The sequence below is a fragment of the Oncorhynchus mykiss genome, chromosome 2 (genome assembly GCF_057628025.1).
Source record: "Oncorhynchus mykiss isolate SJ-2025 chromosome 2, ASM5762802v1, whole genome shotgun sequence".
Classification (NCBI taxonomy): Eukaryota; Metazoa; Chordata; class Actinopteri; order Salmoniformes; family Salmonidae; genus Oncorhynchus; species Oncorhynchus mykiss.
Window position 1 is genome coordinate 82,922,177 of NC_143023.1, and position 14,529 is coordinate 82,936,705.

Genomic DNA, 14,529 nt, shown 5'->3' on the forward strand with positions numbered 1-14,529 from the left:
GTTGGACGGGGATACAGTGTCCCCCGACCCACCTCTGTCTCAGTCTCCACTATCTATGCTGCAAGAGTCTATCTGCTGGGGGGCTAGAGCCAGTCTGTTACATCTGGTGTAATTCTCCTGTCTTATCTATTGTCCTGTGTGAATTTAAGTATGCTCCCTCTAATTCTCTCTCTCCCGGAGAACCTGAACCCTAGGATCATGCCTTAGGACTACCTGGCCTGATGACTCCTGGCTGTCCCCAGTCCACTTATTCGTGCTGCTGCTCCTATTTCAATTGTTCTGCCTGTGGCTAAGGAACCCTGCCTGTCCTGTTCACTGGATGTGTTACCTTTTCCTGGGCCTGCTATTTTCGACTCTCTCTCTCTCTACCGCACCTGCTGTCTCGACCTCTGAATGCTTGGCTATGAAAAGCCAACTGACATTTACTACTGAGGTACTTACCTGCTGCCCCTTCTACAACCATGCTGGTCATTCTAGCTCTAAATGACCATGTACTCTTATAATCTCCACCTGGCACCGCCAGAAGTTCCTGAATTTTTAGGGAGTTTTTCCTAGCCACCGTTCTTCTACACCTGCATTGCTTGCTGTTTTGGGTTTTAAGCTGGGTTTCTGTATAGCACTTTGTGACATCTGCTGACGTAAAAAGGGCTTTATAAAATACATTTGATTGATAACTGTTTGTGCCAGGACTATGTAAATCCAGTACATCATCTGTCATTAATTACAGCTTCATATTCGTTTTTATGATGGAGGCAGTGGTGTGTATTCATGGATGCCAAAGGAAGCCAGGCTTTCCCAAAAAATTGACCAAGAAAAAAGAAAAAAAACATACAAAATAATGTATCTTTCGTCTCTCTGTGTTTCATACATTTCATTCCATTTGCAAGAGGACAAATGTATCTTACCGGAAAAAGCATCTGAGCGAATGAAATAGCCCCTGGCGTAATGTTTCCCATGAAAGAAAGTTAGGCTAGCTAGCAAGCATTTTAGCCAAGTAGCCTAGGACAACAACAACTAAAAATGTGTACTGTATGACAGTCATAGACCATTTAGGCAACATGAAAGAGGAGGATGGCATTCGCATTTCTCTACGAGTAGGGTAAGTCAACATGTTTTTTTCTACTTGCACGCACGCACGCACATCACACACACACACACACAGAAATCAGTACCATGGACAGCCACATTATATTTAGCTTATGTTGATTGGACTAAATCATTTTTGGTATCTTTTAGTTGTCACTGTATTAAACTATAGCTGATTAGATTATGTTGAAGTTGAAATGGTGCTGGAATACTGGAGGCAGCTCCTGTTTTCTTTCAACTTGCTGTAACTCTCCGTAGTTCTAAATCAATCGTTTTTTAGTAGTCTGAAAATGTTGGAGATATTGCCTTGCTTGACCATGCAATATGTTTTGTGAACTTAAACGGACAGATATTGATTTCTGGTTTTGTAATGAAACAAATTTGTGGTTGAATTTATTCTGTTTTCTTCTTATCTCGGCCTTGGGCCTATAGATCACGGTGTTGAGGCATATGAACTAACCGGTTATTGAGCAAACAGCACAATTATCACAACATATAGGTTGTAATGTTTTTTTTTGGGGGGGGGGGGTTTGGCTTCCCCAGTGATTTTACCTACGCACCGCTACTGGATGGAGGGTGTCTTTATCCTTCCCTTACGCCCTACTGGCAAGCTAGTCAGTCATTTATCCTCATTCTGGAACTGGAAATAGAAATTGTCATAGCTCTTGAATTTGAAATTACAATTTTCTAAATTAACTCATCCCCCTGCAAGGGGAAAAGGATTTTAGATGTGGTAAGCAAGTGCCAAGGGGGTATGATATTATAGTTCTGGTTCTCATCTGCATTCTGATACCTCCCCAATGGCCCAGACTGCTCTAAGCTGGTGTTGAGTGTTTGTGATAAGGCCTATAGTCTTTCAGGACTGTATGCTTTTCCCATGTTCATTGCATTTGTAACCTTTTTACCGAATGGGCCTCCAGCATGCAGAACCTTGGTTGTGAACTTTTATGGTGTCCAGGAAAATGGGCTCACAGCATAGGGGATCTGCATTCAAAAAAATGTAAGAAAATTTGAAGGTCAAAGGTTACGGGACCGACGTGTGATGACCACACCCCAGCAGAAGCTGCTCTTTATAGAAATGTAATTCTTTCCGCAGTGTGGCTCTCGTTTCTTGCCCAGCCCCCACTGGGTTCCCAGTCTTCCCAATGCTGGCAAGTGATTGGAGTAAAAAATCAGCTCAGAGGATTTGAAAAGATTTGGTCCCCTTTGTCAACATCAAACGCAAATTGGGTTTTAAGGCAGGGGTTGTTGTGCAATGATATACAACGCCAGATATACAACACCAAATATTCAACCAAGATTTACAATGTAGTGATCTTTCACGCAAGCCAAACTGCAAGTCAGTTAAGGTGTGTGGTGTGTCATTGCATTTTAATACTGAACACTCCCCTGAAAATGTATTGATCAATATTTCCAAAGAATGATTAGCGTATCATCAATATCAATAAATAATAGTGACAGTTTATCAGTCAGACAAGTTACATTGGAGAATTTCAGTGGAAAGAAACTAGCCTGGCCAAAACTATGAGGTTGAACAAGATTTGTAGGCTATACACAAACAGACTGCAGAACAGTGAAATGTTCATTACCAATGGTATGTGTTTGAGAGAAGAGAAGAAAGAAATGAGAACATTTGAATTGGGGTTTTAGAAATTATTTATGTGGCAACAAATAATTCCACATACATATCAGTTTAAACTGTAACAGTTGCCACCACTGAAGTTGTCGAGTGCTTGTATTTACAGAAAAAAGTGACTATAGTTCATGTGTGTTACACTTTGATATTTCTTTCCTTTTTATTCCTACCCATAGGGTAATAGGTCCACAGTAGCTTTGCGTGCATTATAAAACACACACAACTAGGTTAATGTTTCCTTAACTATATCCATAAAAAAACGAAAACAAAATACCAACTGTAACACAGAAAACAAAAAAGAACACAATGTTACAAAGTTACAGAGAATATATCTATAGTGTCTTCCTCATCCCACAAATACAGCAACAGAGGTTGTGACACAACACACAAATAATCTGGCTGAGGCACAGCACTCGATCATTTAAAAAAACTATTCATGTGAAACTGACAAGCTAATAAAGGCTCTCCACATGTTTAGCTTTGTCTCAGCCATAAACTTCTCTCATAGTTTTCTGGCTGTATGCCAATTGACATGACAGGGCTCCAGTGGTGAAACATTAAGGCAATCCATCCTGGGTTGTATTCATTAGGCACCAAACGGAAGAAAACAGACAAACAGGGAGCGACAACCTTAATTTATCACATAAGAAACATTCATGTTCATTTTCCGTTCCAAAATGTATTGCTACGGTGTGCCCTAATGAATATGACCCTGGTTTTGCAGCAGGCTAGCATGTCTTCTGGACAATGTCGCAGAGGCCTACTCTGAGTAAGTGTTGACCAAGAGAAAATGGTGTGCATCGTTAAAATACTGTACTGACGTCAGCCACAGTATACAACGTAAACAGAGTTCCGTACATTAGTGTCCCAGTACAGTGAGGGAGGGGTGATGATCAGTGTTTGTTGACTTGGCAGGTTGCCGGGCAGGGATGGGTGTTCATTAACTGAAAAGGCACAGCTGGGCAGTCTCACACTGCACACTTCCACATGTGAGATTCTTCCGACTGCCTCTGTTTCTATAATCCCAAAGGGTTTGCACAGCCATTTTCTGCAAACAACAAACCACCACCATTGAGGCGATTATTGCCCTCAATAGACTAGGCCTAAGCTACAATATTCTGATTGTGTAATGTGAGAAGAAGTCCTGAATCTTGTTTGTCTGTGCTGTGGCCTGCGGGTCAAGTTAACAAGGTTACCCAGTTTTGATACTCTCCAGCCTCTCTCCCCTACCATTACACTGATACTCCTGATTAGGTGCCTCTGGGTCGTGTTGGGGAAAGGCAGTGGGACGTTTGCATCCAGAGGCTTGGCAGGCTGCTTGGGCATGACTGTGCCCAGGACAGCTCCGCTCTCTGAGGGATGAGTAGGAAGCCTACTTGGCCCAGCCTGTGGTGGCCTCTCCATTTATGTAAGCGAAGCCGGGAAAGTGTTGTGAGTGTTCGTATTCAGAGTTCCTGCGAGGGGCCAGGGGGGAGTACATGTCTCCAGAGGCGGCGTAGCGGGAGGAGTGCATAGGGGGACTGGTGTAACAGCTGTTGGCTGGGGAGACATCCGCCCACCGTGGGGCCACGGGTGTAGGGTGCAGCCGAGGAGCACCTCCCATCAAGCATGGCTCCATCCGAGACATCTGGCTATTGAGCGGGTACTGCCGAACAGAAGAGAATATAGGGTTTTAGGGTGATGGTATTATATGTAACATGTATGTATCATATCTAGGGCTGGGCTTTTCCCTGAATGCATGACCTGACAGGAGAAACCCCAGCCCCTAGTTAGGCTATAGCTGAACTCCAGAGATGTCCCTGGTCACGTAAAATTACCAGGCAAAACTCCTGGCCCTGATGTAATAATTAATGTGAAACATAATAACACATCCTTACTTTCTCTGTAACACTATGATGTTTATAATTCACAATAAATCAAATAAAATACACATTTATTTGTCACTTGCGCCGAATACAACAGGCTTGCTTACAAGCCCTTAGCCAACAATACAGTTTTAAGAAAATACCTAAAAAAGTAAGAGATAAAAATAACAAATAATTAGAGCAGCAGTAAAATAACAATAGCGAGGCTATATACAGGGGGTACCAGAGTCAATGTGCGGGGGCACCAGTGTAATTGAGGTAATATGTACATGAAGGTAGAGTTATTAAAGTGATTATGCATAGAAAATAACAGAGAGTAGCAGCAGGGTAGAAGGGGGGGTGCAATGCAAATAGTCTGGGTAGCCATTTGATTAGATGTCCAGGAGTCTTATGGCTTGGGGGTAGAAGCTGTTTAGAAGCCTCTTGGACCTAGACTTGGTGCTCCGGTACCGCTTGCCGTGCGGTAGCAGAGAGAACAGTCTATGACTAGGGTGGCTGGAGTCTTTGACAATTTTTAGGGCCTTCCTCTGACACCGGCTGGTATAAAGTTCCTGGATGGCAGGAAGCTTGGCCCTGGTGATGTGCTGGGCCGTACACACTACCCTCTGTAGTGCCTTGCCGAGCAGTTGCCATATCAGGCAGTGATGCAACCTGTCAGGATGCTCTCGATGGTACAGCTGTAAAACCTTTTGAGGATCTGAGGACCCATGCAAATCTTTTCAGTCTCCTGAAGGGGAATAGGTTTTTATTGTGCCCTCTTCACGATTGCCTTGGTGTGCTTGGACCATGTTAGTTTGTTGGTGATGTGGACACCAAGGAACTTGAAGCTCTCAACCTGCTCCACTGCAGCCCCGTCGATGAGAATGGGGCCGTGCTTGGTCCTCCTTTTCCTGTAGTCCACAATGTCTGTTGTAAATGGTAGACATAAATAAGACACTTCCTGGAACTGTTGGACTAGGATAAGCGGTCAGCCGGTAGTATTTTCATTGCCCAGGGTGACCAATGACTAACAGCAAGGACAGAATCAGCTCCTCTTACAAAATATTTGGTACTGGTCGGGAAATCCAACAAAGTGTCATCTCCTTTCCTTCCTCTTGAGAGACCCTCTTAGACCCTCTTACACAAAGCACACACATTGTGCCCGATTTAAGTTCAGAGCAGGGTGGAAAAAAGTGGAAGTAAAAGTATTTCCTCTTTATTCCACTAAATATAAACACACAGGCAACAGTCAGTTCTATTATGAAGGATGGTGGCATGGAAAGAGGCCGTCATCACAGGTCAGGGAGAAGGATGGGTGGTTCAGCGACCTCTTGTTCACGCGCAGAAAAGAGACCATTGAAAAACAATATTTTAATAAACGCCCCCCTGCCCTGGTCTATGAGTTCTATGGCCACTGGCTCAGAGAGATGAAGAGACTATTGAGTGGTGGGAAGGGGATGCACAGTGGAGCACAGAGCTGGGCCCCTCTGGGCTGGGTCCTGGGCCCCCGGCCAGATCACCTCCCACTGTCTGCTGCTTCCGCTGGTGTGGAGAGGAGAGGAGGATTCCGACTGCTGAGGCCCAGCGAATCTCCTCCCACTACAAAGACAGGGAGGCTGGAGGGCCCTTTAAAGGAAATTACCATCAGAAGGGTCAACTCACACCATTCACTGCTGTGGCTAACAGTGTATGAGCTTCACCACCATCACCACCACCACCCTGCTGCTGCACCTCCCAACCTCTAGCCTGCTCTTACTCTTCTTTTTTCTTCTGTTGACCTTCTTGCTCAGTCTCTCTCTCTCTCTCTCTCTCATTCTCTTTCTCTCACCCGCACCAGGGTAAATGTTATCCTGGCTCTAACTAACCACTCTTGGTGCCACACCAGTTCTAACTCTCTCTTTCCCTCTCTCCCTCTGTCTATCCCCAGAGCATGCCACACTGTTGGCACCAACGCTATAAAATGCGTTTTGCATACTAACAAGCCCCGTTCTCCTTTTCACTTCCTGTTCATATTAACATTCCTCTCTGATTTACTGCCTGTGAAAAATTCAACCTTACAAAAGCTAGGATGGAATTTATGTCCCGCCTACAGCCCAACCGGGAATAAACTATCACTCTTCGGGATTATATAGGGAGGTGGATAGATATAAGTGGATATATATGAGAGGGAGGTCATTATAATGGTATGTTGAAGAAAAAAGAAACAAGAATCAACGTTAAAAATGTTCATAGCTTAGCATGACTTCTGATTCATTCTGCTTAATTCAATGCCTAGTATTTCAGTGGTTCTTGCGCCTCTGTAATGATGTACTATGGTGATTAGGTGATTTCCAGGCTTTTCTATAATACAAATAACCCAGCAGACAGCCTCATTTTGAACAGTCTCTTTGTAATGGATTTGATACAGTGTTGCACTGCCTTTCTTCCTACTCTGCTCTGACGTCAATTAAATACCATGTAGTCCACTCCAGGACCCAAGCCAAGAACAACTATTGCCACCAACAAAGTCTAGCAGGTGTGGTGAACAGTGTAAAAAAGCGGGAATTGTAGACTCTGGCTAAATGTCACCATCATCAAACAGGCCATAAAGATATACAGTATGTTGGAAGTTTGACAAAGGGTCTTAATGTGTTGAGTAAATATAAAGCCAATCTCGGCACCCAAAACCAAATCTCGTGTGTGCTCTGAGAGACTTATATAAGGCTATGTGCGTAGTATAATGGACGTGCGTAGTGTAATGTACGTGCATAGTATAATGGACGTGCGTAGTATAATGGACGTGTGTAGTATAATGGACGTGCGTAGTATAATGGACGTGTGTAGTATAATGGACGTGCGTAGTATAATGGACGTGTGTAGTATAATGGACGTGCGTAGTATAATGGACGTGTGTAGTATAATGGACGTGCGTAGTATAATGGACGTGTGTAGTATAATGGATGTGCGTAGTATAATGGACATGCGTAGTATAATGGACGTGCGTAGTATAATGGACGTGTGTAGTATAATGGACGTGTGTAGTATAATGCACGTGCGTAGTATAATGGACATGCGTAGTATAATGGACGTGCGTAGTATAATGGACGTGCGTAGTATAATGGGTGTGAGTAGTATCATGGACGTGTGTAGTATAATGGACATGTGTAGTATAATTGATGGGCGTAGTATAATGGACGTGTGTAGTATAATTGACATGTGTAGTATAATGGACGTGTGTAGTATAATGGATGTGCGTAGTATAATGGACGTGCGTAGTATAATGGACATGCGTAGTATAATGGACGTGTGTAGTATAATGGACGTGCATAGTATAATGGGTGTGAGTAGTATCATGGACGTGTGTAGTATAATGGACGTGTGTAGTATAATGGGTGTGAGTAGTATCATGGACGTGTGTAGTATAATGGACATGCGTAGTATAATTGATGGGCGTAGTATAATGGACGTGTGTAGTATAATTGACATGTGTAGTATAATGGACGTGTGTAGTATAATGGATGTGTGTAGTATAATGGACGTGTGTAGTATAATGGACATGTATAGTATAATGGGTGTGAGTAGTATCATGGACGTGTGTAGTATAATGGACGTGTGTAGTATAATGGACGTGTATAATGGACGTGCGTAGTATAATGGACGTGCGTAGTATAATGGACATGCGTAGTATAATGGACATGTATAGTATAATGGACGTGTGTAGTATAATGGACATGTGTAGTATAATGGACGTGTATAGTATAATGGACGTGTGTAGTATAATGGACGTGTGTAGTATAATGGACATGTGTAGTATAATGGACGTGTGTAGTATAATGGACGTTTGTAGTATAATGGACATGTATAGTATAATGGGTGTGAGTAGTATCATGGACGTGTGTAGTATAATGGACGTGTGTAGTATCATGGACGTGTGTAGTATAATGGACGTGTGTAGTATAATGGGTGTGAGTAGTATCATGGACGTGTGTAGTATAATGGACATGCGTAGTATAATGGACATGCGTAGTATAATGTACGTGTGTAGTATAATGGACGTGTGTAGTATAATGGACATGCGTAGTATAATGGACGTGTGTAGTATCATGGACGTGTGTAGTATAATGGACGTGTGTAGTATAATGGACGTGCGTAGTATAATGGACGTGCGTAGTATAATGGACGTGCGTAGTATAATGGACGTGCGTAGTATAATGGACGTGCGTAGTATAATGGACGTGCGTAGTATAATGGACGTGAGTAGTATAATGGATGTGCTTAGTATAATGTCACTGAATTATCTCCACTGTAATGGAGATGTGAGAATGTACAGTAGGTGCTATGGTCTGATTTGTGATTGGGAGTCCAAGTTGGGACTGACCTGTGCAGAGGTGCGGTGGTAGGCGGGATAGTGGAGGGGGGCAGGGATGCCTGGTTCGTGGGCCAGACTGGGGTACTGGCTCTGGATGGAGTGGGGGTGCTGGTTAGAGTAGCTCCCGTAGTTATAGCTCCCAGTAAACCTGGAGAGAGTACACAAAAACAGGTCAACATCATGTGTTCAGTGTGGCTCAGTTGGTAGAGCATGATGCTTGCAATGCCAGAGTTGTGAGTTTAAATCCTACGGGGGACCAGTATAAAAATGCATGCACTCACTACTGTAAGTCACTCTGGATAAGAGCGTCTACTAAATGACAACAATTTTAATGTAGTACTTTAAATGTCTTCTGTCTATTTTTGAGTAAGAAATCAGATATAGTGCCTTCAGAAAATATTCATACCCCTTGACTTATTCCACAGTGTTACAGCCTGAATTCAAAATTGATTAAACATATTATTTTCTCTACAATCTACACAAAATACCCCATAATGACAAAGTATTTTAAAAAACATGTTTGTAGAAATGTTACAAAAAAATAAAAAAATAAATAATTAACATAAATATTCACACCCCTGAGTCAATATATGTTAGAATCACCTTTGGCAGCAAATACAGCTGTGAGCCTTTCTGGGTAAATCTCTAAGAGCTTTACACACCTAGATTGTAACATATTAACATATTATTATAATTGTTTTAATCTTCAGACTCTGTCAATATGGTTGTTGCCATAGATTTTCAAACCAATTTGAGTCAAAACTGTATCTAGACCACTCAGGAACATTCAATGTCGTCCTGGTAAGCAACTTCAGTGTACGTATATTATTCATAGCCATCTATTTACCAGCACAAACCGATGCTGGCACTAAGACCGTACTCAACGAGCTGTATAAGGCCATTATTATTATTTTTTTATTTTATTTAACCTTTATTTAACGAGGCAAGTCAGTTAAGAACAAATTCTTATTTATAATGACGGCCTAGGAACAGTGGGTTAATTGCCTTGTTCAGGGGCAGAACAAAAGATTTCTACATTGTCAGTTCAGCAAACTGACAGCAAGCGCTCCTAGTGGACGGGGACTTTAATGCAGGCAAACTTAAATCTGTTTTACCTCATTTCTACCAGCATGTCACATGTGCAACCAGAGGGAAAAAAGCTCTACTACACACACAGAGACGCATACAAAGCTCCCCCTCGCCCTCCATTTGGCAAATCTGACCATAATTCCATCCTACTGATTCCTGTTTACAAGCAAAAACTAAAGCAGTAAGTACTAGTGACTTGCTCAATACGGAAGTGGTCAGATGACGTGGATGCTACGCTACAGGACTGCTTTGCTAGCACAGACTGGAATATGTTCCGGGATTCATCCAATGGCATTGAGGAATATACCACATCAGTCATCGTCTTCATCAATATGTGCATCGACGACGTCGTCCCCACAGTGACCGTACGTACATATCCCAACCAGAAGCAATGGATTACAGGAAAATTCAGCATCGAGCTAAAGGCTAGAGCTACCGCTTTCAAGGAGCGGGACACTAATCGGGACGTTTATAAGAAATCCCACTACGCCCTCAAACAACCATAAAACAGGCAAAGTGTCAATACAGGATTAACTTGAATCCTACTACACCAGCAATGACACTCGTCGGATGTGGCAGGGCTTGAAAACGATTACGGACTACAAAGGGAAATCCAGCCACGAGCTGCCAAGTGACGCGAGCCTACCTGACGAGCTAAACACTTTCTATGCTCGCTTAGAGGCAAGCAACACTGGAGCATGCAGGAGAGCACCAGCTGATCCAGACGACTGTGTGATAACGCTCTCGGTAGTAGATGTGTGCAAAACCTTTACACAGGTCAACATTCACAAAGCCACGGGGCCAGAAGGATTACCAAGACGTGTACTCAAAGCATTCGTGGACCAACTGGCAAGTGACTTCACAGACATTTTCAACCTCTCCCTGACCGAGTCTGTAATTCCTACATGTTTCAAGCAGACCACCATAGTCCCTATGACCAAGGAAGGTAACCTGCCTAAATGATTACTGCTTCATAGAATAGCTATGAAGTGCTTTGAAAGGCTGGTCATGGCTCACATCAACAGCATCATCCCGTATACACTAGACCCACTCCAATAAGTAATCCGCCCCAACAGATCCACAAATGACGCAATCTCAATCGCACTCCACACTGCCGTTTCCCACCTGGACAAAAGGAACACCTATGTGATAATGCTGTTCATTGACTACAGCTCAGCGCTCAACACCATAGAGCCAACAAAGCTCATCACTAAACTAAGGACCCTGGGATTAAACACCTCCCTCTGCAACTGGATCCTGGCGGGCAGCCCCCAGGTGGTAAGAGTAGGCAACAAAACGTCTGCCACGCTATTCCTCAACACTGGGGCCCCACAGGGGTGCGTGCTTAGTCCCCTCCTATTCTCCCTGTTCACCCAAGACTCCAGCACCATCATTAAGTTTGCTGACGACACAACAGCGGTAGGCCTGATTACCGACAACGATGAGATAGCCTATAGGGAGGAGTTCAGAGACCTGCAGTGTGGTGCGTACGGCACAGTACATCACTGGGGCCAAGCTTCCTGCCATCCAGGACCTACAGTTGAAGTTGGAAGTTTACATACACTTAGGTTGGAGTCATTAAAACTAGTTTTTTAACCACTTCACAAATTTCTTGTTAACAAACTATAGTTTTGGCAAGTCGGTTAGGACATCTACCTTGTGCATGTCATCAGTAATTTTTCCAACAATTGTTTACAGACAGATTATTTCACTTATAATTCATTGTATCATAATTCCAGTAGGTCAGAAGTTTACATACACCAAGTTGTCTGTGCCTTTAAATAGCTTGGAAAATTGCAGAAAATGATGTCATGGCTTGAGAAGCTTCTGATAGGCTAATTGACATCATTTGAGTTAATTGGAGATGTGCCTGTGGATATATTTCAAGGCCTACCTTCAAACTCAGTGCCTCTTTGCTTGACATCATGGGAAAATCAAAAGAAATCAGCCAAGACCTCAGAAAACAAATTGTAAACCTCCACAAGTCTGGTTCATCCTTGGGAGCACTTTCCAAATGCCTGCCATGGGAGTAGGTAGAAGCAGCGAGGAAGGCGGAGGCAGCAAGAAAGAGGGCCCAGGATTACACAGGGTCATGGCTGGCACTAAAGACCGGGAGACCACTCCAAAAAATTGTGGGGGGGGGGGAGGCACACGGGGAATGTGGCAGAGTCAGGATTCAGACCTGAGCCAACTCCCTGTGCTTACCGTGGCGAACGTCATACTGGTCAGTTACCGTGTTATGCGGTGGAGCGCATTCACAGCCCGGTGCGCTACATCCCAGCTCCCCGCATCTGCCGGGCTAGGGTGAGCATCCAGCCAGGACGGATGGTGCCGGCTCAGCGAGCCTGGTCTTCAGTGCGTCTCTTCGGCCCAGGATATCCTGCGCCGGCTCTGTGCACTGTGTCTCCGGTCCGTCTGCACAGCCCAGTGCGTCCTGTGCCAGCGCCCCGCATTTGCAGGGCAGAGATAACCGCCCAGCAAGGACGGATTGTGCAATCTCTAAGCTCGAGACCTCCAGTGAGCCTCCACAGCCCAGTGTATCTGGTGCCTCCTGTATGTCTCTCCAGCCTGTAGAGTCCTGTGCCTGCTCCCAGAGCCAGTCCTCCTGTGTGTCTTTCCACTCCAGTGATGATCCATGGCATGAAGTCTCCAGTGATGATCCATGGCACGAAGCCTCCGGGGATGATCCATGGCACGAAGCCTCCGGTGATGATCCATGGCATGAAGCCTCCAGTGAGGAGTCATGGCACGAAGCCTCCCACGATGGCCTCCAGTCCAGAGCCCTCCAGTGACGGCCTCCAGTCCGGAGCCTCTAGCGACGGTCCCCAGTCTGGAGCCTCCAGCGACGGTCTCCAGTCCGGAGCCTCCAGCGACGGACTGGAGCCTTTTTATGTCTCGATTTGGTTTGGTCAGGGTGTGATTTGGGGTGGGCATTCTATGTTTTTGTATTTCTATGTTTTGGCCGGGTATGGTTCTCAATCAAGGACAGCTGTCTATCATTGTCTCTGATTGGGAACCATACTTAGGTAGCCCTTGTCCCTCCTTTCAGTGTGGGAAGTTAACTTTGTTTGTGGCACATAGCCCTTAAGCTTCACGGTTGTTTTTGTATTGTTTATTGTTTTTGTCGGCGTCATCCTAATAAAAAGGAAAATGTACGCTCACGACGCTGCGCTTTGGTCTACTTCATTCGACGGTCGAGACAAGTACGCAAGTATAAACACCATGGGACCACGCAGCCGTCATACCGCTCAGGAAGGAGACACATTCTGTCTCCTAGAGATGAACGTACTTTGGTGCGAAAAGTGCTAATCAATCCCAGAACAACAGCAAAGGACCTGGAGGAAACAGGTACAAACGTATCTATATCCACAGTAAAACAAGTCCTATATCGACATAACCTGAAAGGCCGCTCAGCAAGCAAGAAGACACTGCTCCAAAACCGCCATTAAAAAGCCAGACTACGGTTTGCAACTGCACATGGGGACAAAGATTGTAGTGTTTTGAGAAATGTCCTCTGGTCTGATGAAACAAAAATAGAACTATTTGGCCATAATGACAATTTTTGGAGGAAAAAGGGGGAGGCTTGGAATCTGAAGAACACCATCCCAACTGTGAAGCACGGGGGTGGCAGCATCATGTTGTTGGGGTGCTTTGCTGCAGGAGGGACTGGTGCACTTCACAAAATAGATGGCATCACGAGGAAAGAAAATGATGTGGATATATTGAAGCAACATCTCAAGACATCAGTCAGGAAGTTAAAGCTTGGTGGCAAATGGGTCTTCCAAATGGACAATGACCCCAAGCACACTTCCAAAGTTGTTTAAGGACAACAAAGTCAAGGTATTGGAGTGGCCATCACAAAGCCCTGACCTCAATCCTATAGAACATTTGTGGGCAGAACTGAAAAAGTGTGTGCGAGCAAGGAGGCCTACAAACCTGATTCAGTTACACCAGCTCTGTCAGGAGGAATAGGACAAAATTCACCCAACTTATTATGGGAAGCTTGTGGAAGGCTACCCAAAACATTTGACACAAGTTAAACAATTTAAAGGCAATGCTACCAAATACTAATTGTGTATGTAAACTTTTGACCCACTGGGAATGTGGTGAAAGAAATAAAAGCTGAAATATATTGTTCTCTACTATTATTCTGACATTTCACATTCTTAAAATAAAGTGGTGATCCTAACTTACCTACGACAGGGCATTTTTACTAGGATTAAATGTCAGGAATGGTGAAAAACTGAGTTTAAATGTATTTGGCTAAGGTGTATGTAAACTTCCAACTTCAACTGTATATACTAGTGTCAGAGGAAAGCCCAAAAAATTGTCAAAGACTCCAGTCTTGAGTCATAGACTGTTCTCTCTGCTACCGCACGGCAAGCGGTACCAGAGCACCAAGTCTAAGACCAAAAGGCTCCTTAACAGCTTCTATCCCCAAGCCATAGGACTGCTGAACAATTTATTAAATGTCCACCCAGACTATTTACATTGACACCTCTCCCCAATTTGTTTTTACACTGCTG

At 44.1% G+C, this 14,529-nt stretch overlaps 1 protein-coding gene across 2 annotated transcripts in view; it reads right to left on the reverse strand.

The window, feature by feature from the left end:
- Window positions 1–2,724: 2,724 nt before the first annotated feature.
- Window positions 2,725–14,529, reverse strand: part of LOC110502165 (transcription factor RFX4) — a 37,933-nt gene continuing 26,128 nt past the window's right edge. For both annotated transcript variants that reach the window (XM_036956913.2, XM_036956903.2), the window contains exons 17-18: window positions 8,924–9,062; window positions 2,725–4,367 (exon numbers count right to left, since the gene is read on the reverse strand). In XM_036956913.2, coding sequence (XP_036812808.2) covers window positions 4,095–4,367; window positions 8,924–9,062 — 412 coding nt within the window. In that variant the 3' untranslated portion in view covers window positions 2,725–4,094. The remainder of the gene's footprint in view (window positions 4,368–8,923; window positions 9,063–14,529) is intronic.